Source organism: Aspergillus wentii, assembly GCF_001890725.1.
Source record: "Aspergillus wentii DTO 134E9 unplaced genomic scaffold ASPWEscaffold_8, whole genome shotgun sequence".
In the NCBI taxonomy this organism is placed as follows: Eukaryota; Fungi; Ascomycota; class Eurotiomycetes; order Eurotiales; family Aspergillaceae; genus Aspergillus; species Aspergillus wentii.
Genome location: NW_024467839.1, coordinates 1,293,643 through 1,318,770, shown reverse-complemented (window position 1 = coordinate 1,318,770; position 25,128 = coordinate 1,293,643). Strand labels below are relative to the sequence as shown.

Sequence of the window (25,128 nt, the reverse complement as noted above, 5' to 3'; positions counted from 1 at the left end):
TGTTGGTCGAACCCCGCTTTGAATAGGTAAGATGGACTATGACCAAGGGGATGTCAGCAACCATCTTTCAACTCATGTTAGATAGTCCTACACCCACAGCTATCGTTGAAAGTGTTGGACCTCTCAGAGCATCTTTTCCATCTGCACTGTCAAATAGTATACCCCAGAATGCCGGAGATATGTCCTCGAGCCACGTCAATTGTCAATCCATGCAGCCTCACATTTGAGGTTATCATCTGCTTGGTTGAGACTGTCTCTGATCCCAGCCTGGTGGAGACGACAGTTGGCTAAGCAGGTGAGGCATTTATGATGCGAATAACAAATATCTGTGATACGAGATGCATGAAGATGTTGTTCTGTTCTCGCTGTTTATGGTCAGCCGCAGAGATGCTGAGGGGAGCTGAAGACGGATATGGATATCCCCGCTGCGGGTGATTCCCGGCGGGGCATGACAGTTGGGTTGACTATGCCCAACATTGTATTGACAGTAAGTGGATATTGATATTGGCAAATAATGAAGATTCAGATGATGTTCTAATATATTCACTCCCATCAAGAGAGAGTATATCATTTAATAATAGCCATCTTGAAAATATTGCTATGCTAGATTGCTGACGCTTCGGAAGTATACGGGATGGACCATGGCAATGTCATAGCAATCCAGGTATCCTTTGACTATGGATTGTTCTTGTACGTAATGGACGTGGTCAATGTTATGAGTAACTGAAATGGTCAGCACAGATTAATAGGATGTTAGATAGAACGGTACATACCCATTGGTCAAGAAGCTTCTCATCCTTCTTCAGATTCTCCAAAGCCTCGTCCAAAGGGTATGTCAATGTTGGATACGTGTCCACCAGGCTAGAGTATATTGATATCTTACCCGCTGTAAGATGAAGGAGTCTTTCTTTTTAAGAAGGTCGTCAAATTGAAAGTCGTCCATGAATCTAACTGCTTCTGGAGCATTTCCGATCTGACTAAGGTCGAACATGACAGCTACAAGAGCCCTTAGCTAAACATCAACAGAGCCTTGCGGATGGAACATACCCTTATCCTCGTACCATTTCTCAGAGAGCTTTTCAGTACACGCGACGACGGCATCTCGGAAAGTGCCAGTGTTTTCGCCCTCAGAATATCGGTGATGGTCATGATATGGATCTCCGGGTGGAAAGAAGTCATCGAGGCCGCTTTCTTGGATGATGTTGTTGATGTTGCGCTTGAACTCTTCCTTGGTTTTGGGGGTCTTCATAGTTCTATTACAAATGCAATTAGCATTTTGAGGCAAGAGAGGACGTATCTTACTTACCGTTCCAGGCGGAGGTGCAGAGCCACCGGTGCTCGTACCAGTGAGATTATACAGAGTTCTGATCGTGTTACCCAGAATATCCTTGATACCCTTCCAGTCTCAGAGGATGTCAGCGCAAACAACACAGAGTTGACAAGCACTTGAACCAGTTCCGTCTTCCATCCACCCTGCTGATCCACAGACAAAAGCAGCCAATCATGGATGGACGGATTGAATATGATCAATTTCCCGGACTGGTTGCAGACATCGTCTAGTCTGAAAGTGGGTGTTGATGTTCAGGCTGACTCGTATGCGGTGTTTCTGAATGATAATTTCATCCAATCTGTGCTGAAGAAGTATGGAAATAAGAGTATCACGCATGTTCAGTACGAGGCATCGAAGGAGCCGTTTGCGCTGACGAGGGAGTTGCAAGTGACGCCAAATGTGATGTAGCATTTCATTGTTACATGATAGCCATAAATGAATACTTTCTTCTTGATCATAATTTTGTAGCTCACTCCACTATGCTACTCTATAAATCTCCACCAAGTCTATCCTCCCATTGACTTCTCAACGTGAATAACCTCACCAAACCCCTCTGAATACCTCTCCATCCCCTCCTTATCCGGCCTGGGCAACGGCCTTCTCGCAAACCCCCCATACTGAAAATACACCTGCAACGCAGCCTTAATCCCCACAACTCCCTTGGTAACAGCAGCATGATCCGCCGTTGAAACAACACCCTGCGACTCCTTCGCCTCATCAACCTTCCCGAGATGAAACAACTCCACCAGCTTCACACACGTCTTTGGCGCCACATTCGCCAGCCCGGCAATCACACCCGATCCGCCCCGTTCCAGCGCTTGTACAGTGGCGTCTGCGGAGCCAGCGAGGCATAAGAACTCCAAGCCACGGTCGGATGGAACGGCGGGGTGGACTTCCGCTGCGATGCGGGCGAGTTTCTCCATGTCGTTGCAGGTGAGTTTGCAGCCGGTGATGTTGGGGTGTTTGGATAGGCGGATGATGGCCTCCGCGTCGAGGTCTATGCCCGTTACGTCGGGGTAGTTGTAGATGAGGATCGGGATGGGAGAGGCGCTGGCGACGTCGGTGAAGAATCCTGCGATAGACTCCGGCGTGTACTGCCCTTTGTACGTAGACGGGGGAAGAATGAGTGCATAGTCCCCTCCGGATGATTTCGCGTCGTGGCAAAGCTCGATCGTCTCGCTGGTTGATTGAGCACCACAACCCACGATTATCGGGAGCTGAACGTATCCTGCTGCTCCGATGGCATGGCGAGTGAGACGAGTCACTTTCGAACGTTCTGCACGCGAGAGATGGACTGCTTCGCCGTACGTGCCCTGGGTGATGATGCCTACGACGCCAGCTTTGGCCATTCGCACTGCATGCTGCGTGATGGTTGAGTCGTCCAGTTCTTCGGTATCTTTGAAGAATGTCACGGTCGGCACATACAGGCCGGGTTTGAGGATTCGTCGTATGGTTTCTTCTGATACACCGACTTTGGTGCTGGCATAGTTTTCGTTACGATGAGGGCGGGAGAAGATGGTCTGGGAAGGCGCAGATGAGGTGGACAGTAGCTCTCCCTCGCCATCCTCGTCGGTTCCCTCCATGATGCTGACGTGGGAAGTCATGGGAGACTAAATTGTTTATCCAAGTGGAATCAGTAGAAGCAATGTTATTTGAACGACTGCTCCGTAGGAGAGATATGGATACACAACTACGTCAGTTCGATACAGGAATGACGCAACTATAGGCAGACCAGAAGTGAATTTATATATATAAAACCAAATGTATCTATAGACCAGATGCCCAGATGATCATGTCTATTCAGCCCCAATATTCGGATCCTTCAACCTGTTCCAGCCAAGAATTCCTTGGTAATCAAGTGCTGCAATATGCGACCCGAGAGAGAGAGTAGAGGTATACGATAAACATACCATGGTAGCCGGTGCCCGGTGCCTTCAAGGACACGTCCATCGAAAACGCCCCGGAGTCGCATCTGCTTTGGAAAGTATCCTTTTGCAATTTTGTGGCTAGAGGCTGTTGCGCGTCATAAACAGAGGTCGTCCAACATCTGGCCTGGATTCCCATGGCGGGGAGTCAGTCCTTTTCGGAGAAGTTTCTCCGGGAGCCCTTTATCCTCGCTGGGGAGATTGATTCAGGAACAGGGAGAAGTCTCTCTGGCCTCTGCTACGGGTTGTGGCTGTAGGCTGTAGTAGTGTTAAAATTTCAGGAAGTAGGAGATCCATGACCCAACGTTCGTTCCCATAGAGTATACTTTGAGGCTCTCGGCCGCTGGTTGCCAAGTCCCGCTTGAGATGGGCGTATGCATAAGGCATGGTAGGCAGCTGGGATAAAACGCGAATCGTTAAGGCAACCGAATAGATGTCCTTCTGGTGTGTATTGAAGGGAAGGATGTCGGGAGCGTACTCCTTGAATATCAGTTAGCAAGATGAGAAAGCTCGTCAAAGCAAACACACCAAATCCCATGAGACAGAGAAAGGTCATAGAGGGAACGGTGGACGAAGGTCAACGAAGGATAGTTGAGCAGGTCGAATGCCCTGGTTTCAATTAGAAAGACAGCAAGTACATGGGAAGGAAACATACCATGACCGCCGGTGTCTGGCATCTTGAAAGATGAATCTTTGGAGAAATTCCACAGATATGTACGAATGATGACTGTCGTCGACAATGCTTTCGAAGTGATGGAAGTGAGCGAGTGTTGGGGGTTCTAGGATGGATTGCAGCGAGAGTGTACTGAGACAAGTCGAGCTGTAGAGAAGGCGCGAATAGAGCAACCCGCCGTGGAAGTTACAAATGCATCGACAGTGACATCAGCCCGATGATAGGATCAATAGCCCTTCAGTATTATAGATATCTTTAATGATGAGTATTAGCCAGTATAGTGGGAGTTTGTATCCTCTATATCCGATATACAATGGTCATTCGTGCTGGATAATATGATATTACGTCCGACTTTTGTGTACGCTTGGAGCTATTCGAGATATGAGATGTAGGAATGCTCTACGGTTACTCGAATGGGCTGTATTCTTCACTCGTTACAAATTATCTTATCGTAGACAGCTATTTGGCTGTGTAGCATACGACATGAAAGTTAATGCCGACTTCATTATACCAGTGGCGTCTATTACAGAGAGAAAGATTGTTTGAATCATGATGAGGACTTTTATTTGCCAGATATCCAAATGCGCAGAGGCCCATGTTTATTAGGATTAATATGTGATTATCCGCAGACATTCATGGAAATACAAATTTCTACTACATGAAGGAAGAAAAAAAAAAAAAAAGTCCCAATTGTAAACACACACACACACACACACAGGGGGAGATAGAGACAGAGAGGAGGAAGACAAAGGTATTCAAAAGTACCTCGTCGTGTAGAAATAAAAATAGGGCAAGTCGCCCCTCTGACGAGGCTCATCAGAGCCGTAAACTTGGGTGCCACAGTCCTTGCACGGGAAATTATGGAGTTTGTTTAAACTATGGCCGGGATTAGATTGAATGTCCAGCATGTTTGTCAGCTGTGACTGGACAGTTCGATGGGGGCAGCAGGAGACTGAGATATCAGATGCGCCCCCAGTAATCGTGTAGAAAGTTGAGAGTCGGAATTTATCGTTGAAGATCTCGGCGATCTGTCTTATTTCGATGCGCTCGCTGCCATATTCGTGGACACAGTGATGCTGCAGGCTCATGAAGTAAGAGGTCCATGACCCGACCCCAGATCCCATCGGAGGAAGCCCTTTGCGGAGAAGTTTCTCCAGGTGTGCCTTGTCGTCGTCTGTCAAGTCGAGGCATGGGCAGAGAGGAGTAGAGACGGCCTTTTCCAGGCACGAAGAGGGCCCTTTTTTCGAAGCGAATATGTTGTTGATATAGTTGTTCTGGCGCAGTTTGCACCACGCGGCGCGACAATTTTGGGCCAGCTTGCTGGATAGGTTTCTGAAAGGCGTAGTTATTTTCGTATTGAGGGAGTCAGTAGACTCTGCCAGCTCAATCTCCCGAGTACGTGCAATCTTTTCCATTCCCTCATCGAAATGTGTCGTATCCAGGGCTTGGTCGATAAGAGCCCAGGTAATGTCACCAGGCTTTGGATTTGCCTTGTCATAGTCAACAGGCTTTCTGACAGAGGCACTAATCATGGAATAGTCCATGGTGACTTTCTGTTTTTCGTTTATCGTTTCGGTGGTGGTCGACTGGTCTTGATATTGACCAGATAGTCGGTTGTCCTTGGTGATTGTAGAGGTATTTCACGTTGGGCTCTCAAGGTTTCTTGAGAGAGAGAGAGAACAATAGATATGATATGATATGATATGATATGATATGAATGCTTTCTTATGAGTTGATCAAAACGATCTCAGCAGTAGTGGTGGTTGTAAGAAGAAGGGAAGAAAAGAAAAAGAAGAATCGGACGGCGAGGATATGATGGGGGATTCTCTATCGACCAGGCATCGGACAGAGTGCTACAATTACATCTCGATGATTCCGTTTGTATGCCTATTCTATCTCTATACAGCATCACTGCCTGCATTATACGTCGTCGAGCAGAATCTATACCAACTAGAGTAAACCCGGTATTACGAATCGACAGTAACGGACTCTTCGTTTTATGAAGAAGATTCAATTTACTACATATAATGGAAAGTTTCTTGCTATTCAAAGGTTCATGAAACCTCTCTGATGGATTGTTATATACAGCCGATTTTGTATGGAAATGGCCCAAAGTAGAAATCAGTAAATTAGGCTACGCGTATTTCTATAGGCAGGCTTGCCTATGCATGACTGGATACTACCAAACTGCCTTACAAATCTCTTCCCAAGGCTTTCTCCTTTATTCGTGAGGGTTTGTTGGACTGATGTCAAGATATCCGCATTCTCCATACGGACACATCAGACCCACCGCGGCGATAAGATCTGCAGGCGGAGATAAGAATTACCATAAGAACAGTGCATATAAAAGGCCATCACCTCGTCTACATTCTCAATACGATCTTCTAATACAATATTCACATCACCTAAACATGATGACCCTCACAGGCAAGCAGGCATTCCAAAACGGCCTAGGCCTCAAAGCGTAATTCGCCTCCCTTCTGCCTCTATTTCGTTTGAAGCTGACAGATTTAGGCCTCACTCTCCGCGGTGATGTCACACCCGACGAAGAAGCCTTCAAAGCTTCCAAAGCAGCCCTCGCTGCAGGCGTGAACGTCTGGAACGGGGCAGGCTTTTACGGAACGCCAGAGAACAACTCGCTGCATTTGATGGAGAGGTATTTGCCAGGTACTGGGAACGACATGGTTAAAGCTGAAGTCAGTCTCTGATCTATGGATGTGTTTGAGAATGGTGTTGCAGAGACAGGCGCAGAGTTGGGCATCGTTATGAAAGCACATACGCCACTCGGTGCGGGAATGCTTACAGGGCGACTGAGGAGTCCGGATGGTCTACCGGCAAATGAGTATCACCGGTTCTTCCCTCGCTTTCAGCCTGAGAATTTTGGAAACAATCTACAGCTGGTTGAGAAGATCACCAGGTTGGCCGAGGAGAGGAAGTGCATGCCAGCGCAGTTGGCATTAGCGTGGATCAAATCCAAGAGCAGACAGCCTGGGATGCCATTTATCGTGCCTGTGGCTGGTGCCAGATCTGAGAGGAGAATCATTGCAATGCAACAGATGTCGAGCTGACCGAGAAGGATTTGGATGAGATTACTTTCAATCTAGATAGCTTCACCGTCGCATGGGGGAGATATCCCGAAGCTGCTGCCAGTCTCGCAGAATACTAGAGCTAAGTGATTCATATTCCATCTATACACTGTCTACTCAACTTCCCAGCAACCCGGATTCTCTTTCCAAAAACATAAAACAGAAAAGGCACTGGTATCAGCAGTCCTGCAAAACAGCCAAAGACCGTACTCGCCCAGTTCACGCCTAGGTTATGGTACATGGGCATCGCGAAGAGGGGGAATACACCGGCAGAGATAGATCGTAGGAATGTATTGGCTGCACCGGCACTGGCGCTGAACAAGATAAAGCTGTCGACGATGTAGCTTATGGTTGCTGGAAAGATGGCGTTGAAGCCAAATCCGATCAGTACGGTGCCGATGATCGATGGCCAGTAGTTAATGTGTGGCGATGATGTCCCTGGTCAGTCAGTATAGATCAAGCAAAGCAGTGGAGCACATACATCCGAACAGAAAGAAACCAGCGCTGAATGCAATGCCCCCGATCATCATCGGAGGGAGTCGTGCTTCCGGGACTGGTCGATTGTTATTTGCCTGTAACTGTTTAAAGTAGAACTTGTTGCTGTAGACGTTGAGTACAGCAGCAAGAAGGACGCCAAAGAGGAGGGCGAGAAAGGGAAGACTGGCTGCTATAGGGCCCCATTTGCGGATTTCCTGATATTCAATTTGGAAGCTTTCCAGATTGGCGTAGAGAATGCCTGGATAGTCAGTATTATCCTGGTATCAAGCGTGCACAGGCTTACCATAGATGAATGATGTATAGATGGTCATGAGCAGGCAGATCGGCGTCCCCAGCAGCTTGAATGGACGGACGAGGTATTTCTGTGCCACTTCTGCCATCGACACATTCCATTCCTCGTGCTATTCTCGTCAGCTACATCCATATGAATGAACAAGATATTCCATACCTCAGCATGCAGAGCCCAGTTCTTCCCCTCCAACCTCATCCTCCGCGCTTTATGTACCAACAACACCGGTGGATAACTCTCATCAATCACCAACACATTCACCACCAACTGCGCCAGCATCACAATCCCCGCCAGATACTCAGTCCATCGCCACCGAAGATAACTCGACGAGATTGCCGCCCCAATCAGCGGCGCCAGCGTTGGTCCCACGAGGATCGTCGTCCCGTACGCAACGATTGCCACGCCTCGTTGTTCCGCCGGCCAGATATCCGCCATCACGCCCCCGGTGTTGATTAGTGCCCCGCTGCCAAACACGCCGGTGAAGAAGCGCGTGATGAGCACGGTCTGAATGTCTTTCGCGGTGGCTGTTCCAAAGGTGAAGATGGCGCTGATCAAGTATGGCTGACAATTAGCAGTCATCCCTATCCCAGGAAACATGAACATACAGTCAAAACAACCCACTTGCGCCCATAAACCTCACTTAGCGGACCCCAGATTAACGGGCCCAGTCCGAAGCCAAATACCATCAAGCTAATCCCGGCCGCACAGGTCTCGGTCGATGCGTGGAAATCATCGGCGATCTGGTGCATCCCTGCCGAGTAGACGGCCGATGCAAAACTGATCCAGCATGTCGCCAGCGTGTATAGCACGGTAGTCACGACCTTTTTGCGAAGCGGCCAGTTCATGGGCCGATATGGATCGTCGCTGCCATCAAAGTCGACGATATCATAAGGGGTGGGCGGGCATTCGACTGGATGGGATGATGGCTTCTCCGGAGACATGATGGCGTTATCCAGTCAGTTATGATGGAGGACAAGGGATTAGGTTGTTTTTAATGGACCCAGAAGTCATGCAAGGGATTATTTGTTGATATTATGAGTCTCAGATCCAGCCTGTGCTTTCCAATAGTTGATCCCGAGTAGCGCCAATAGATCTATCATACTAGTTATCCGGCTGCTTCAATAGTCGGGGATAATTTTATGGATCTAGAAAATGTCCGATTCCTTCGATCGGAATGCCATTTTAAATTGCTAACATCCATTCGATAGAATAATGTCCTAATGGTTATGGAAAAAACAGCCCATCCATCCCTGCGTTCCAGTCAAAGCCCGACGCATCGTCTGGAATGCTACAGAGCAAATCAAATATTTCCGCTTCACCCTTGTCCATCTGATTGTTCTCGGGGAATAATTGCATCAGTGGATCTTGTTCCATCATAGTACTGGCATCTATATTGCCATCCCCAGTCGATGGCGTCGCTGTTGTTCCCATCCTCCCTTGACCTCGAGACTTCCCCTGCATATCTCGCACATATTGTGCCTTCGCCATTAATCGCTTGACAGGATACCTCAACGTCTCCTTCTTTTCATATTCTTTGTTTTCCCATTTATTATACACGGTATTCACACACTCCCACGCATGGTCACACTCACTCGACGGCGGTCGTGAACAAATCTCCGACAGCGGCAATGCAAGAAGATGCCACTGGATGTGTGTTCGCGAATGCCATGCAAATTTAGCAATGTCTTGATTCGTGAGTATCACAATGAAATGTTCCAGGAGCTCAATCGATGCCGCAAAGATACGATCGCGAATGTCTGGGGGTACGTTTGGAACGCCGTTCTGGCTGGGCGAGTAGTGCACCATCAGCAATGTTCGGGCGATGACGACACGGGCGACGGTACTCGCGACAAGGAGAATGGGAACGGATGGATTGCAATGTTTCAGGTATTTGTCTTCTAGACGGTTGCGTAGTTCTTGGTTTAATTTCTCGCGGTCTGCCATGCTTGGACGGTTTTTTGGCTTTGCGTGGCTAATTTTCCAGACGACGCGCAGGACTTCGCATCGGATGAGGCAGAAGGTCATTTCTGTTGCGCCTTCATGTTCGACTGGTGCTTCTGCCATTACTGGGGTGATATCGCTGTCGTTGATGTTGAGTGGCAGCTTTGTGTCAAAGACGGTGTCGTTGACGATTCTCTCGCAGCCGTGGTATTCAGACGAGCGGGTGTCGAGCAGACATATGTGCCACCAGAGTCGTCTTCGCAGTTCTGTCTCGAGAGGTCGGAGGCCAAAGGCTGTACCGTCTCGATGTAGTCCCATGGCCTGTGCGATATGGAAGATGAGCGCTGTCATGGACCAGACAGTGCGGGAGTCGTCTTCATTTCGAAGAGCAGTGAGGAAGAGCACTGCTGCTTGGAGCAGAATGACGCTTTTTGTGTCTAATAGATTGGCACGCGCCATTGCCTGCTCGACTGCAAACCGATACGTTTCCTGGGCATTTGCTCTTGGTACACCCAGGATGCTTATACACTGCTCCGAGTCTAGGCTGATAACGGCCGAATAGTATATCGAGAACAGTAGAGCTTCAGTATTTTTGTCTACTGAGTCCAATGAAGCTATCGCATCCCAGAACACACGAAAGAGTGTTGGCATATGGAAGATGCGCACAAGAGGAGCGACATTTTCCTGGAATATCTGCAAGAGAGCAGCAGACTGGGATAAGGGAGGATGATACTGGTGCAATGAATGGGCCAGAGAACAAAAGCCCATGATGGCAGCGTTTGATCCCAATGAAGGATTCTCAGAGACTGCTTCGAAGGATGCATCTTCTGTCTCTTCTGCTTGGAGCAGATCACGCAGTTCTCCAATCTACCCCAGTCAGTATTTAATATAGAATATATGGCATACATACTGCATCTCCGAAACTGGCCCAGAGAACGTTGCTCACATAGCAGCTTCTGCCTTCGTCGATCAACAGAAGACCGAACTTCTGCTCGACCTTGTCTGTGTCCGAAGACTTTTCATCTTTGGATTCATCCACAGTATTCATATTATTCGATCCTTCAGCCTGGCTCTGAAATTGCTTCACGATCTTTTCCATCCGCGACAATCTGTCCAGAACTCTAGTATCAGCCACTCTCCGTGGTCTCTTCGGCGCTCTCCCAGGGCCAGGCGGATAGAGACAATCCGCCCCATTTCGAATGCAGTTCGTGCAGGGCCGCTGCCGGTCGCATTTTACCTTGCGCTGCCGACAGACAGTGCAGCTGCGTGGGTGTGTATAAGATAAGGAGTGATCTGTGTTATTGACTGTAGCCATGACGATGTGATTGTTGGATGATGATGGAAGAAAATATCAGACGAGGCTGACGCATCGTGAAAACGCCCCGCGTCATCATCGGATCTCGGGCAGCCTTGCAATGCGATCGCCATGCACATCATTTTTATTCATATATAACCACGATAAGCCTTACACTGTTTATATATACGTGCAGAGTAATTTGAAGTAATTGTTCCTTGGAACCGTAGGTGGGATCGGGATGGGACGGGCCGTCAGATACATATTTTTAGCTTAGTATGTAAAGCCAAGAGAGGAGCTGCACCAAGAAGATCAATCAAGACTTGGCTAATATGATGAATCAAAGCCATTCAAACAATTTATTCCAGAATATCTTTGCCAGAATATTCTCTAATCTAAATCAGGCGGAAATCCCGGATGAGTTGATGAATTGGCGATACACCACTCAATCCACCGTTCGTGCAGGTAAGATGAAGTATGAAAAATAAGACATTCTCCGAATCCTCTAATAATCTCATTAGAAATTATTTGACTAGAATATATTAAAGACTCGCCCAGACCACGAATAGCCAAAGCTAAAGGGGGGAAGAACAGGGTTGAAGCAGATGGCAACGGCATACGCAACGCCTTATCAAACGAGATAAATATCCCTGCCAACAGACACACGGACATTTAAGCATATCTGTTCATCTTCTGATTGGATAAAACTGAAGGATCGGAAATGTCCGACGTGAAGGATCGATAGAATGATGTTATTCCGCGCTAGTCGGCGTGATATGCGTGTTGCCATTATCGTGCAACTATCGTAACTAACGTAACCTCGCACGCCATCCGCCACTCAGCATCCAGCAAATTCTATCTTTGTGTCGTTAAATATTTACCTCTACCTACCGCTTTGAATGTTTAATTCGTCTGTATTTGCATGATAGTTCATCAGCCATGGCGAGCATTGAGTCGGATCCCGGCAGTTCCAGCCGACAGGCTCCTCCTACCAAGAAGGATAATATCGAGACCCAGGCGGTTGATGTCGAAGCAGACTTGGCCGATGAAGATGACGCCCTATACAAGGCCGCAAAGACAACAGATAAGAAGGAATTGACTCCAGTCGAGGCGTTCAAGTGGAATGTCGACGGAGATGAATCGCCATGTAGGTATAACAAGGGATAAACAGGACAAAACTGACGGTCAACAGTCCCCGAAGTCGCAGCATGTGTGGCCAATACAGACGATCCGACGATCGCGTGCAACAGTGAGTGATCCTGATTGAGCATATCGGAGTATCTTGAAACTGACAATTTCAGCTGTTCGCGCATGGATTCTCACCACCATTTTTGTGATGCTCTTTTCGGGTGCCAACCAATTCTTTGGTTTGCGATATGTACGTCGTCAACCATATTGATATATCTATGCTAACCGCTCAGCCCTCCCTCTCGATCGGATATGTCGTCGCGCAGATTCTCGTCTTCCCAATTGGTCGCGCATGGGAGAAGCTGCCTCGATGGAGAGTGCCATTGGGGAAATTCACGTTCGACGTCAACCCAGGCAAATTTACTGTCAAGGAACATGCTTTGATTGCTATTGTAGGTCCAATACCATGCTATCCTGTGTTTATCTAACTTCTCAGTGTGTCAACATCAGTGGCAGCATTGCCTATGCGTCAGGCTCGTTGGTGGCCATCACCAGCCCCGTCTTTTGGGATCATGATTTTGGCGCTGGCTTTTCGTTCCTCTATCTTTTAACGACGCAGATGCTGGGGTATTATCCATCTATACCTTATAATATCCTTCGCTAACAATAACAGATTCGGCCTTGCTGGTCTTGCTCGTCGATGGCTCGTTTATCCTGCCGCCTTGATTTGGCCATCCTCTCTATCCTCGACTGTTCTATTTCGCGCTCTCCATGAACCGCAGGACAATTCTCCCGCTAATGGATGGAGCATCACCAGATATCGCTTCTTTGTATATTTCTGCCTCTTCGCTTTCGTCCTTTTCTGGTTCCCAGATTATATCTGGACGAGCTTGAGCACGTTTGCCTTTGTGACCTGGCTTGCGCCTCACAACCAAAAGGTCAACACTATCTTCGGAATGAACTCAGGCCTTGGATTATTGCCGATCAGCTTCGACTGGACGCAGATTAACTATGCGGGATTTCCTCTCATGACGCCGTTTTATATCACTTGCAATGTGTTTGCGGTTGTTGTGTTGTTTTATCTCTTTCTATCGCCGATTCTATACTATACCAACGTGTGGAATAGTGCATAGTGAGTATCTCCATTCTGGATATTGATATCATTCTAATATCACAGCCTCCCCCTTTTATCATCAGGCACATTCGACAACACCGGCTCTTCCTACAACGTCTCCCGCGTCGTTGATTCCAACCTCAACTTCGTCTTGGAGAAATACCAGTCCTACTCCCCCATGTACATCTCCATGTCATACAGCCTCACCTACGGCCTCTCCTTTGCAGCCGTCACCTCCGTCTTCGTCCACACATACCTCTACAACGGCGGTGAAATCTGGGCGAAACTGAAAAACTCCCGCCACGGCGGCGAAGACATCCACCGTCGCCTGATGCACGCGTACAAAGAAGTCCCGGACTGGTGGTATGGTCTTCTTACTCTCGTCGTGGTGGGTTTGGGTATTTTCACCGTGCGATATTGGGATTCCGGATTACCGGTTTGGGGGTTCATTGTCGTATGTTTCGGTATGGGCGTTGTGTTTATCGTGCCAGAAGGCATTCTGGAGGGAACGACGAATCAGCGGATTTTCTTGAATATCATCACCGAGTTTATTGCGGGTTATGCGTGGCCGGGAAAGCCGATTGCCAATATGATGGTCAAGTTTTACGGGTATAATTCTGTGAAGCATGGGATGGACTTTGCGCAGGATTTGAAGCTGGGACAGTACATGGTATGTGTCTTACCTATCAACACTGGGTAATACTAACGAGATAGAAAATTCCTCCTCGCGTCCTCTTCTTCGGACAGATCTATTCGAGTGTTCTGGCGACAATGACACAGACTGGCGTTCTTCGATGGATGATGGGCCACATTCCCGATCTATGCAAGTCGACGAATAAAAATCGCTTCACCTGCAATGGCTCCAAGGTTGTCTACAACGCGTCGATCATCTGGGGAACCATCGGTCCGCAGAGAATGTTCCAGTCGGGACAGGTCTATAACAGTCTCGTGTATTTCTTCCTCATCGGGGTGAGTTTTCTGGATTACCTAAACATGAACCAGAGCTGATAATGTATAGCCTGTTGTCACCGTGTTGGTCTGGCTGGTCTATCGCAAATACCCCAACAGCTGGGTTCGATACATCAACGTCCCCATCTTCTTCAACGGCGCAGGAAATATTCCTCCTGCCAATACCACTCAATACTCGCTCATGTTTATTTTCGGCTTCATCTTCAACCATCTCATTCGAAACCGCGCTCTGGATTGGTGGAAGCGATATAACTGTACGTCCCTCCTGCCCTATCTATATGTACCTACCATCTAACGCTGTATAGACCTCCTCCAAGCAGCAATGGACACCGGAACTGCCATCGCGACCATCATCATCTTCTTCGCGCTGAGCTATAATAACATTAGTCTGAAATGGTGGGGTAATACAGTCGGATCCAACACGGATGATTCGAATTCGGTGCCGTGGCTGACAGTGCCGGATGGGGGGCATTTTGGGAAGGGGCCGGGTGAGTTCTGAGTAGATTTATCATCGGATAGATCTAGATTAATGGCATTTGGATTCGTTTGATTGCTTTCTTTCACGACATGCTGTAGAATACTCTGGATGTAGAGCGGTGCCGATTCCACGATGTCGACTGCGCGGGATGTTCCCATCGTTGGTATTTAAGCAGACCCGTTTATGGTGGTGTAATCTGGCTTCGAGAGATCAGATACTGAACCAATTTCTGGACCGGGTCTACTACACATGGTTGTAAAATCATCGACAACCTGTCCATGACTGTGGACATGCCCACCGCACTGGCTAACCAACGCATGTCATCGCCAAAGTTGGGCTTATGCGACTGCACCATGCCGTCTTGTGCCGGAGGCATCTAGGACAGATATTCCGTCCGACACTTTGCCTGCCACAAGATGGATCTACGGTAGTTGAGGATAGTGCATATCAGTGGCAGTTGTGACGGCTGCTGTACAGCAAGAGCCGCCAGTACTGTCTGTGTTTATCCATGGCATGCTGGATTTGGCTGCTTCTGTGTATATCCATCCACGATAGAGTCTGCAGGGACAAAGTTGAGGATGCAGACAAACGACTCGAAGAAATACAATAATTACTAATCTTTGTTTTTCATATCTTGAATGTTCACTTGAGTTGCAAGGCTGTGATGGCTGAGCGAATCATGTCTTTCCTGCCCACAGGATCGACAGCCTGATTTTGCTAAGACTGATCGACGCAAGGCTATGCTCAGCCTTGTACACCTCCCTATCTTTAAGAACCAGTTGTCGCACAAGGGACCCCCCTTTTTACATTCATTTCAACTGACAATTATTGTGAGCAAGTTAGGCACCATGGCTAACGTGGAATATACCCCGGTGGAACTCGACACACAACCATCTGCAGAACACGCAGTACCTGACCAGCCGATGATCGACACTGCGGAAAATGGTGAAAAGGAAGGAAAAACAAAGAAAGGGGTTGAAAAGTGGCGAAGAATCCTCTATATCGGATCGATTGCGAGTATAGTCGTGCTGTTGTTTAATCTGTCATTTGTCTTGTGGGCAGTCACGCACCGGACCCTTGAAGACGGCCGTGGGATACTCTTTACCGGTGAATGCGACAAGGCACGGAACATAAATAGAGGCCTGCATTTCCTCATCAACATACTGTCAACTGTTCTTCTCAGCGCCAGTAATTATGGAATGGTAAGTGCCGATTTTCGACCCTTTTGAGTCAATAACTAAACGTCATCATTCCAGCAATGTTTATCCGCCCCCACACGAAAGGATATCGATCGGGCACATCGAAAATATAAGTGGCTGGATATTGGGGCCCCGAGCATGCGAAACCTATTCAATATCCCGCGGAGGAAGCTGCTAGTATGGATATGTCTGGTTCTATCTTCCCTTCCATTGCACCTCATGTATGGAGACCCTGTTTCATCGTGGATTTCCTACTAACTATTTAAACAGTTACAACTCGACCATTTTTCTGACCATGTCTTCCTACGGATACTTTGTATATGCCAGTGACAAGCCTTTTACCAGCTTAGCCACGGGGAGTCCTAGGCTTCCCAACACAACTCACTTTGAGGAGTGGTTTTCTACCTACTACAGGCTGCAGGATAAGGCAGCAAAAGGACAACTCGACCAGCTGAGCAATAAGGATTGCATCTCGGCCTACGCCACAGCTTTTCAATCAAAACATGGCAGTCTGTTGATACAGACCGATGACTTCAACTCGACCGCGGTGGACGTTCGCTTGTTAGCTTCAAATGACGACCTGCAGTATACACCTGGATATGACCCATATGCATGGATCTGCACTTTGTACCAGACAAGCGAATACCAGACACATTTATGCTCATCTTTGCTCCCTGAAATTTCATCCGATCTCAACTCGTGGAGCGTTACTTACACCAGGGGTGGCGACGATCTAGACAATAAGTACACCGTCAACAGCTGTTGGAGTGAGCGATTACCCGACCTCTGCAAGGTCGACTATAGTCTTGTTTGGACGGTGATCGTGATTGTTTGCAACGTGGTCAAGGCCGGGATTTTATGTGGCATTTCCGTTTGCATAAAGGATATGCCCATCCTGACAACAGGTGATGCTGTCGTTTCGCTTCTTCGAGACCCAGACTTGGCGACAAAACGGGACTGTCTGTTATCGAGAGAGTCGATAGATGGAAAGATTACAGGCCAATTGAAATTCACCAAAAGGCCAAGACGATGGGCATCTGCGGCATCAAAGCCCCGATGGTGGGCATGCATGGCTATGATTTTATTTTCGATTGGCGTGTGTATCGGCCTTCTCTTGCAAGGTGTCCTGGGGCGAAGCGCTATGAAGACAGTCTGGAAAAGCGGGATTGGGACGGTCAATAGCCAGACTATCATCAAGTCGGATTGGTTTCCCACTACATTGTTGCCAGTTACGCTCATCGTCAACACGCCTCAAACGATCTTTTCGCTGATTTATTTCACCATCAACGCCATGTTCAGTATCATGGTTCTTTCTGCGGAGTGGAACGACTATGCCCTGCATAGAAAAGGCCTCCGCGTATCAACTGCTCCCAAAGGCAGCCAACGGGATACCTACTTTCTCTCGCTGCCGTACCGCTATGCACTTCCTCTGCTAGTTCTGTCAACACTCCTCCACTGGCTTATTTCGCAAAGTCTATTCCTGGTTAACGTCGAAATGTACGATGCCACACTTACCCGAGATCCACAATTCGATATTATTTCCTGTGGATATTCACCACCTGCTATTGTGATCTGCCTCTCCGTCAGTGGTGTATTGATAGCATATCTAGTGGGTATGGGTTGTCGACGATTCAAGTCCGGAATGCCCATTGCAGGGAGCTGCAGTGCTGCTATTTCTGCAACGTGTCATTTTGACGTCAAAGAAATGATGGAAAGTGCCCCGAGGAATGATTCTGATAGTCAGGTGTTACTACATAAGAGCCAGCCAGTGGAAACTCTTCCTCTCCAATGGGGGGGTTGTCCCCTTTTATGGCGGAGAGGTCGGTCACTGCGCATTCTCGAGTGTCGAGGTCGAGACCCCCAAGGACGGCCATATCTATGAGTGATGCTACAAAATATCTCCTAATAAGTTGTGTTTCATGAATTATGAATTCAAATTCAGCTTTTCAACAGCCAACATCAGATCTCCAACCTGGCTCATTCCTGCCTGGTCGAATGTGGCGAATGCACCCGCACGTCCGCGAGAATCCTCAGAAGGCCGTCCAAGAAATTCAGTCCACTCTTTCGGTGAGAGATAGGATAGCTCGAGATGGATACGAGCTAGGATGGCAAATTCGTCTGCGTGTTGCATAAAACCAGTTTCTTCGTGCGATGAATGTCGATTCGACTGCCATGCCACTTCCCATCGGTCGAGTGCTTTGTTGAGTGGGTTTGCGGCGAAGGGGAGGATGTATAAAGCGGATTTCTGATGGAATATAAGACCATGGAGTGCTGGATACAGTTAGTAAGAGTAGTTGAGGAGTTGACCGAAGCTTACCGGTTGCAATTGTAAAGAAATTCAACTTGCTGGCACCATCTAGAAAGTATATATCCTGATTCGGGTCGTCGGTGCACAAGCGACGGACAGAGTCCACGAGGGATATAGACTTGTCTGATATCCCTGGATTGGAGTGGACAGCAGATATAAAGTTACCAGGAGATGATGCCTGAAACCAGGATTCAGGACAGGTTAGATCGATCTCCATCTCTTGCAGTACCATCCGGGGCACGGAATTGTGGAATATCACAAATGCGGAATCGAGCAGGAAGACGTAGTTAAAGGTCCGAATGGCTTCTTCTTTCTGAATCCACGCACGCCATTGCATGTCGTCAAAGTCTGGAGGAAGAGTTGAATGGCCGTGTGTTGCTCCTGATAGTCCCATTGCTCTGGTTGCCTGTACTCGATTAGAATATGGAATGACATCATTCGGATATACATACCGAAACAAATCTCGTAAATCGATCTCGCTGGATGCGGATTTTTGACTCATCGTTTCCTTCCCATTTCTGTATAATACAGATCATATACGTCGCTTGTAGTAGCGGAATAGCGACAATATTTTCGTCACCAGAAGCTGTTGCATTCATTGAAAGCATCGGCTGCGAAAAGATAATCCCTTCTGCAATATCCAGAAGCGATCTCGCCATTATAGAGTCAGCGTTTGCCGAAGAAGTACAGCCTCCCATAAGAACCATTGTCATGAGTAGTATCGCAGGACAGCTTCGAACATCGAATGTCGGTTTGTGCATAAATGGGCAGTGGGGATACCATCGGTTCCAGAAGATATCCAGAAGGCGGAGGATGTTTTCTTTGGAGAAGAAAGACACCACAGTAGTCATTGCGACAGATGTTTCATCACATAATGGAAGAAACATGTCCCAGATGCGACTGCACTGGAGATTTAGAGCATCATCTTCAGGTCGAGTACTAGACAGGCTGTCAAATGCTGCCAGCGATTCGTTCCCCTCTGGCCATGATGGAATCTCGTCAAGGAGATAATTCCACGGATTTGACGCGGTGACATTTTCATTCAATGGTGTCCAGCTCGTCATGAATGAACGATTGCAATTATACCCCTGGTTAATCCCAGACGCGTGGGTGAACTTCAACAGGAACTGAAACTTGCGCCGACTGGAAAGAATAAACCCAATTTTGTCGCTCAATCTGGAGGTTTCACCAGGTGAGTCGACAGTTTCGTCGAAGTAAACCGCTCTTCCAGAAGCCCCTGTGTTTTGCCTCTTGGTGCGATCGTATCTGCATTCAACCTCTTGAAGAGCACATTCGCCACAAGGATCGCCTTGGTTGCAGGCTCTTTTACGCTCTGCACAGCGATCGCATGCTTGTTTTCTCTTTCCCGATATACTACGTTTCGGGATTTGATTGCCGGATGCCACCCGGGCAGTGCATGTCTTCCAATGCCGGCGAAGAGCGTCGCTGCAGTAATATCAGTGAAAGAGAACGTTATACGGAATATTCTTGAGTAGAGTTACCTGCGCTTATACTCGGACCCACAGAACTCGCAGGGATACGGCTTTTCATCAACGTCTATTCAGTGGTGGTTAGGTCTGATGTCATAGCCTCGGTAGGTGCACATACGAGTCGATGCATGCCGTTTAAGATGCTGGAGTTTTGCGAATTTCTGTGGACATATAGGGCACTGTAAAGGTGTTGTGCCTTCTTCCTGATCTTTCGTCCCACCATGTGTCTGCATTTCCTGGCGTTGATTGACTGTTTCGCCGTTGGAAGAAGGAATCGGGGTGGATGTGGGAAACGCGGGGAAGCCGAGTGACTGCGGTATAGCGGAATTTCTATAGTCTATGCAGACACTGTTATGCTACGATCATCATGCATAAATATCTTGACTGGATAACATACGTATCTATATATAATACTTCATCTACTTCAAAGAAACTGTACATTCAAAAGACCCCTGCATCTCTCCAATCCCCGAGCTACGGACTTTCACCTCCTTTTGCTCAGATACTGGCTGGAACTCAAACTGACTGACCAAGGTAGTAAGTGTCTTGAGGATATTTGTCATGGCCAGATTCTTCCCAATGCACATGCGGTGTCCGATACTAAAGGGAATAAGATACCGACTCCGGTTCGGCCCGTCTTTGCCCAACCATCTGTCCGGTCGGAAGGTTGCGTGGTCATCGCCCCAGATGTCGGGGTTGTGGTGGAGGACGTAGTTGGAGATGCAGACATGAGTCTATGTAAGAAATGTTAATACTTCCCAAATACTGAAGGACAAAGACGCTTACACCGCATGGAACGTCAAATTCTCCAATTTTTGCTCCGTTTGGTGAACTGACGAGTCGCCACAGGGGCATCGTGAAGACGGGGTTCATCCGGAAATTCTCCCGCACACATGCCATTGTATACGGCAATGAGGCCTCGAGTCCTTTGATGGGATAGGAAATACTCCCTTGTTCTAATGGTCCAATGACCTCGGAGACTTCATTTGCCACCATGTCCACATCCGGGCTGTGGAAGAGATGCCAAAGTAGAAGTGTCAGTGTACCAGATGTCGAATGGGATCCTGCCACACTGAGTTGAGTTAGTATACTGTATCAAGGATTTATGATGATATAGATGCTCACAGCATAGCAAAAGCCTCAGAATTGATCTCTTGCTCACTCAGACTGGCACCGGTTTCGGCATCCTTAGCAGTAACCAGACTCTGCAGTAGATCCCGACGATCGGAAGCACAGTTGATCTTGTTCCTCACACACTCAGAACATTTAACTTTGAGATTATTCCTGCTCTTGAGTAGTCTTCGCATCCATGGAATTGGCGACCATCGTGCGAGTAGCTTCGACACGGCCTGGAGCGGAAGCTCGCCAATAACACAGGACAAGAGAATATGATCGTTAATCGCATGGATCTCATCTGCCTCACCCTCAATCTGAGCATTGAATGGTCTACTGAATGCAACGTCACCCAGAATATCCAGGACGTAATATGAAATGACAGACTTGAGATCAAACACCTCTCCCGTCTTTGCAAATCCCTTGAGCTTGTTAATCAAGATCTCCATTTGCCCGTTAATCAGAGGCTCAAAGTTCTCAATTGAGGCTTGCGAGAACCCATGCGATAGTTGCCTTCGGCGCAGGGAATGAATCTATTATATTAGCAGCCATCACCAACGTAGGAAATGAGATACTTACATCCTCATCCGTCCCCCCAAACAAATTTGGGTTAAATGCAGTAAACGCATTGTAAAAGCCCGTCTTTCCCATCTTTCTTCCACCCTTGTAGATGGCGGAAATGGCCTCGCCATCCCAGAAGTGGAGATGGTTAGGGCCGATGCGGACAACGGAGCCATACTGTTCGTGCAGCTCCACCAGTTTCTCATGGAGAATGAGTTTGTAGACATAGTAGGCTTTCCAGGTGTTGGTCAGTGAAGCTATTGCTGGCCCGGGGTATCGTGATAGTGGATGAAGACATCTCATATAACAGATATATCCAATGGCGAAAACACTGGCCACGAAGCTAGCTACTTCGAATGGCCCAATGGATGACAACATTGCGAGTGAAGATTGAATCATGATGCCTATGCATTGATTGAGTAAGGTTCCCTGTCACTTGCAAGTGAGGTCTCCTATTTAATATGTCAAGTGGCATTCACACACACCGCTAACCAAGGTCAAGGTAGTTATGATTGTTGATTTCCCCTGAATGAGTATCGGTTAAGCGGTGATGATCCACCGGATGGATGGCCCGCGGGATTTCCCCACAATGCGGGGTTAAGCATAAAGCATCATTCTTATGCTACACTCGTCTTGAATAAAAAAGCCATCCAAAATAGAAATACAAAGAAAACATTCCTTAAAATCATGAGGACTCGCTGGAGTATTGAGGTCAACAGAGAAATATCCATTGTTCCTGGTCGAGAATTGACTCCCCACCACCTGAACGGGCATCTATATCCTTTGGTGGCTTTCGATAGATTTCGCTTCTCGGTTCATTGTTGATAAATCCTAGATCCTCTTGATGTTGTGTTTTTGTTCTACCATTCTCTATCATGGCTGTATCTGCTGATTTTGTGTCAAAAAGTAACATCTTTCCTGCCACGCTTACTTGTATATATTTCCCTAGACAACATCCTAACCATAGCATATCGAGATTATCACAGCGGCACTTTATCCAGGTATGTTGTGATGTATGAGCGTAGCACTTTTGATACGAAAATACGATCCTCGCCGGCGAAGAAAGCCAACCCTTTGCCACTCGGCTTCATGATGCTCCCAAGGGCTCATTGCGGTGAAAGATGTTCAGTTCGATGATAGTAATAATTCTCTTCGTTTCTCCTAGTGGACCCCTGTGCAACTCGTCCTATATCGAACTTTCAAAGGCAACGGCAGAGGCAAGTGCGCCAAGGGTCTTCCATAACTTGTTGTAAACCCATTCTCCGAGCGACGTAGATGCAGCCATTGTCATCTACAAAAGTAGACACGTAAGCTATAGTGGTAGGAAAACCGTAAAGTTGAATGGCAAGAGTGTCTAGGTCGCCATCTTCATGTACTAGAAGAGGAAGTTGGTCATCCATGGGTCATCTTCCAACAGTACCTTTATAGATGCTGCAGCATGCATGTGTAATAGATAAACTCAATTAACTTCACTAGTGCTGCCCTATTGCCAGAATGTTTTTGTTTATCCTGCTGATCCATCTGGCACCCGCCACTCGACATTGCATACAAAACCCCGCACGAGCTGCATGGACAACACACACATAGGACAGGGGATTGTTCCACTTGAGCAAAACTGTCTTCCATATCATCGGATCGATTGTCCGGTTGAGTGGTTTTTCGTGTCAGCATGCCCTCCTTTTAGCTCTCGACGTGATCTGGATTGATCCAATTTGTGCAACGCCTGTCCAGGATGATATAGCTGATTAGCTGTGGACCATAGGACGGCATATGCGGTGGTCCAATTCCCATTGTGTACTGGATGATAACCTCTTTACCTGGTAATTATGCCGATTGATTGTCTTTTCTGGACTGTTCAATATATCCCTGGAGATATGCATCGGAATGCAGAATTCGATCCACGACCATCTACCAGACAGAGAGAGAATAGCATGCAGTATACATTCTAAAAGCCATTATTCTAAATCCGACTGACTGCATGAACCGGGACGATAATCAGCTAAACCCCTCTCTTGTCTTGGCCGGTGCGGTGATGATGATGTCAACAGACCCGAGATGAATGAGTCGACCAGCTCGAGAAGGCATAAAATAGTCCTAGAGTCCATATCTCCCAGTGTTCGTCAACACAGGCAGCAATCTAAAGAATCATTTGTATCTATCCCTTTATCAATTTTCTCAAAATTCTTTCTCGCCATGGCTGTTGTCTACGACTCCCTCGTCGAGGACTTCAAGGCATATGCCACCCGCGAGCCAACACGAGAGCAGCTCTTCCGCGACGCCATCGCCTCCGCCATACACCCTGCAAATGGTGGCGCCGAGGAGATGAAAGCAGAAGACATCGCCACGCTGGAAGACTACTTCCGCTACTGCCACGATCTGCTGCGCTGGGTTCCGACTGTGAGCACCACTGGCGACGAGCTCCTTCGCAAACTGCTCGTATTCTATTGGGTGTTTAACCAGCCTACTCTCCAAAACTACCAAAACGCCATCAACCCGGGCAGTATCCGGGATGATCCCAAGTGGCTTTCGTACTGGTTGGTGATCTATGCTCGAGAGATGGGCCGTTTCCTGGGTACGAAAGAGTCAACGGGGGGGGGGGGGGGGGGGGGGGGGGGGGGGGGGGGGGGGGGGGGGGGGGGGGGGGTTCAAAGCTTTTATGACAACATACTGTATAACCAGGAAAGTGACAAGTGGCAGGATCCTCCTGAGGGTGGATGGGAGTCGTTCAACCAGTTCTTCTCTAGAAAGTGGAAGAACATCGACGATGCACGACCTATCAAGCTCGAGGATCAAGATGAGAAGGCAATTCTCAGCGTTGCCGACTCGACCTTCCACGGCCACTGGGATGTGGTGCAGGGCGATGTCACCCTCAAGGGCGTTCCGTGGCCGATTGAAAAGCTGCTGCAGAACACAGCAGGCGAGTTCGCGACTGGATCGTTCATGCATGCCTTCCTAGGTCCGACGGACTACCATCGACAGCATGCTCCAGTCACTGGCACCGTTGTCGAGTCCCGCATTATCCAGGAGCAGGTCTATCTAGAGGTCACCATGAAGCAGGACGGTATGGCTCCTAACCGTGGCCTGTTTGTCAACAAGATCAAGGATAGAAGTGATGCCAAGGATTTTAAAGATCTCGACGCCCCGGATACTCCTGGGTACCAGTGGTGTCAGACCCGTGGGCTGATTGTGATTGAAACAGAGAACCACGGCAAGGTTGCTGTGCTCCCTATCGGCATGGCGCAGGTGTCGTCGGTTGTGCTGAAAGTGAAGCCGGGCGACAAGGTCAACAGAGGTGATGAAATCTCTTACTTCCAGTTTGGAGGATCGGATGTGGTTCTCGTCTTTCAACAGCCTGTCGGTTATAACGTGGAGCCGAACACCAAGTGCAACGTGAGGACTCGTGTTGCTACTTTCCAGTAGGCATCGGACATTACTAGAAGTAGTTAGTCAAACGGAGATATTGACATTCAGTTCATGATCTTTTGGATATATACTCTTTTCGTATGCATGAAACAAGAATAAGAGTGACACGGAACATCCCCAGATTGTTTACTTCCGCTGAGTCATGCGATAATCAAGCCAAGCAGCAGATCACTGCTATATATAGCATGTGGATGTCACTGTGGACAGAAATAGCTTATCTCTGATTGGACACATATCACACTCTACGGCGGAAGCCGAAATGCCGAAGAGCGAGTCTAACAATCCTTTGATCTCATGCTGTATGAACCT

General features: G+C 47.9%; 11 protein-coding genes across 11 annotated transcripts; 4 read left to right on the top strand and 7 right to left on the bottom strand.

Moving 5' to 3' along the window:
• Nucleotides 1-555: 555 nt before the first annotated feature.
• On the bottom strand, nt 556-1,404 carry ASPWEDRAFT_690003 (uncharacterized protein). Its single transcript, XM_040839005.1, has 4 exons — nt 1,307-1,404; nt 1,048-1,253; nt 774-996; nt 556-723 (listed from the first exon to the last, which is right to left on the bottom strand). Exons 2-3 carry the CDS (start codon nt 1,247-1,249, stop codon nt 836-838), a joined length of 363 nt encoding a protein of 120 aa, XP_040684985.1. The 5' UTR covers nt 1,250-1,253; nt 1,307-1,404; the 3' UTR covers nt 556-723; nt 774-835.
• Nucleotides 1,405-1,836: 432 nt separating this feature from the next.
• On the bottom strand, nt 1,837-2,913 carry ASPWEDRAFT_118427 (dihydrodipicolinate synthase family protein; the record flags this gene model as incomplete). Its single annotated transcript, XM_040828818.1, has 1 exon — nt 1,837-2,913. The coding sequence occupies one exon, from the start codon at nt 2,911-2,913 to the stop codon at nt 1,837-1,839; it is 1,077 nt and encodes a 358-aa protein (XP_040684984.1).
• A 525-nt stretch (nt 2,914-3,438) lies between these two features.
• On the bottom strand, nt 3,439-5,472 carry ASPWEDRAFT_176390 (uncharacterized protein; the record flags this gene model as incomplete). Its single annotated transcript, XM_040831500.1, has 4 exons — nt 3,439-3,735; nt 3,780-3,864; nt 3,911-4,060; nt 4,694-5,472. 4 exons carry the CDS (start codon nt 5,470-5,472, stop codon nt 3,439-3,441), a joined length of 1,311 nt encoding a protein of 436 aa, XP_040684983.1.
• Nucleotides 5,473-6,524: 1,052 nt separating this feature from the next.
• On the top strand, nt 6,525-7,091 carry ASPWEDRAFT_747158 (uncharacterized protein). The gene has a single exon (XM_040839506.1). The coding sequence runs from the start codon at nt 6,640-6,642 to the stop codon at nt 6,994-6,996; it is 357 nt and encodes a 118-aa protein (XP_040684982.1). The 5' UTR covers nt 6,525-6,639; the 3' UTR covers nt 6,997-7,091.
• Nucleotides 7,051-8,742, bottom strand: ASPWEDRAFT_747150 (MFS transporter; the record flags this gene model as incomplete). The annotated part of the gene is made up of 5 exons (XM_040839505.1): nt 7,051-7,452; nt 7,496-7,750; nt 7,796-7,913; nt 7,961-8,362; nt 8,407-8,742. The coding sequence occupies 5 exons, from the start codon at nt 8,740-8,742 to the stop codon at nt 7,106-7,108; spliced, it is 1,458 nt and encodes a 485-aa protein (XP_040684981.1). The 3' UTR covers nt 7,051-7,105.
• A 283-nt stretch (nt 8,743-9,025) lies between these two features.
• Nucleotides 9,026-11,334, bottom strand: ASPWEDRAFT_62525 (uncharacterized protein; the record flags this gene model as incomplete). The annotated part of the gene is made up of 3 exons (XM_040838660.1): nt 10,653-11,334; nt 9,244-10,609; nt 9,026-9,165 (listed from the first exon to the last, which is right to left on the bottom strand). The coding sequence occupies exons 1-3, from the start codon at nt 11,055-11,057 to the stop codon at nt 9,026-9,028; spliced, it is 1,911 nt and encodes a 636-aa protein (XP_040684980.1). The 5' UTR covers nt 11,058-11,334.
• Nucleotides 11,335-11,975: 641 nt separating this feature from the next.
• Nucleotides 11,976-14,746, top strand: ASPWEDRAFT_31956 (uncharacterized protein; the record flags this gene model as incomplete). Its single annotated transcript, XM_040833600.1, has 10 exons — nt 11,976-12,183; nt 12,229-12,285; nt 12,338-12,414; nt 12,458-12,616; nt 12,661-12,791; nt 12,838-13,296; nt 13,342-13,948; nt 13,993-14,247; nt 14,297-14,501; nt 14,553-14,746. 10 exons carry the CDS (start codon nt 11,976-11,978, stop codon nt 14,744-14,746), a joined length of 2,352 nt encoding a protein of 783 aa, XP_040684979.1.
• An 827-nt stretch (nt 14,747-15,573) lies between these two features.
• ASPWEDRAFT_31955 (uncharacterized protein) lies at nt 15,574-17,806 on the top strand (the record flags this gene model as incomplete). Its single annotated transcript, XM_040833599.1, has 3 exons — nt 15,574-15,927; nt 15,982-16,145; nt 16,195-17,806. 3 exons carry the CDS (start codon nt 15,574-15,576, stop codon nt 17,804-17,806), a joined length of 2,130 nt encoding a protein of 709 aa, XP_040684978.1.
• Nucleotides 17,637-19,970, bottom strand: ASPWEDRAFT_45253 (uncharacterized protein). The gene is made up of 5 exons (XM_040836479.1): nt 19,841-19,970; nt 19,735-19,789; nt 18,685-19,678; nt 18,242-18,638; nt 17,637-18,195 (listed from the first exon to the last, which is right to left on the bottom strand). Exons 1-5 carry the CDS (start codon nt 19,953-19,955, stop codon nt 17,849-17,851), a joined length of 1,908 nt encoding a protein of 635 aa, XP_040684977.1. The 5' UTR covers nt 19,956-19,970; the 3' UTR covers nt 17,637-17,848.
• A 102-nt stretch (nt 19,971-20,072) lies between these two features.
• Nucleotides 20,073-21,774, bottom strand: ASPWEDRAFT_163211 (uncharacterized protein; the record flags this gene model as incomplete). Its single annotated transcript, XM_040829844.1, has 4 exons — nt 20,073-20,456; nt 20,509-20,794; nt 20,848-21,368; nt 21,415-21,774. The coding sequence occupies 4 exons, from the start codon at nt 21,772-21,774 to the stop codon at nt 20,142-20,144; spliced, it is 1,482 nt and encodes a 493-aa protein (XP_040684976.1). The 3' UTR covers nt 20,073-20,141.
• A 1,815-nt stretch (nt 21,775-23,589) lies between these two features.
• On the top strand, nt 23,590-24,816 carry ASPWEDRAFT_119481 (phosphatidylserine decarboxylase; the record flags this gene model as incomplete). The annotated part of the gene is made up of 1 exon (XM_040828907.1): nt 23,590-24,816. One exon carries the CDS (start codon nt 23,590-23,592, stop codon nt 24,814-24,816), a length of 1,227 nt encoding a protein of 408 aa, XP_040684975.1.
• Nucleotides 24,817-25,128: the final 312 nt, after the last annotated feature.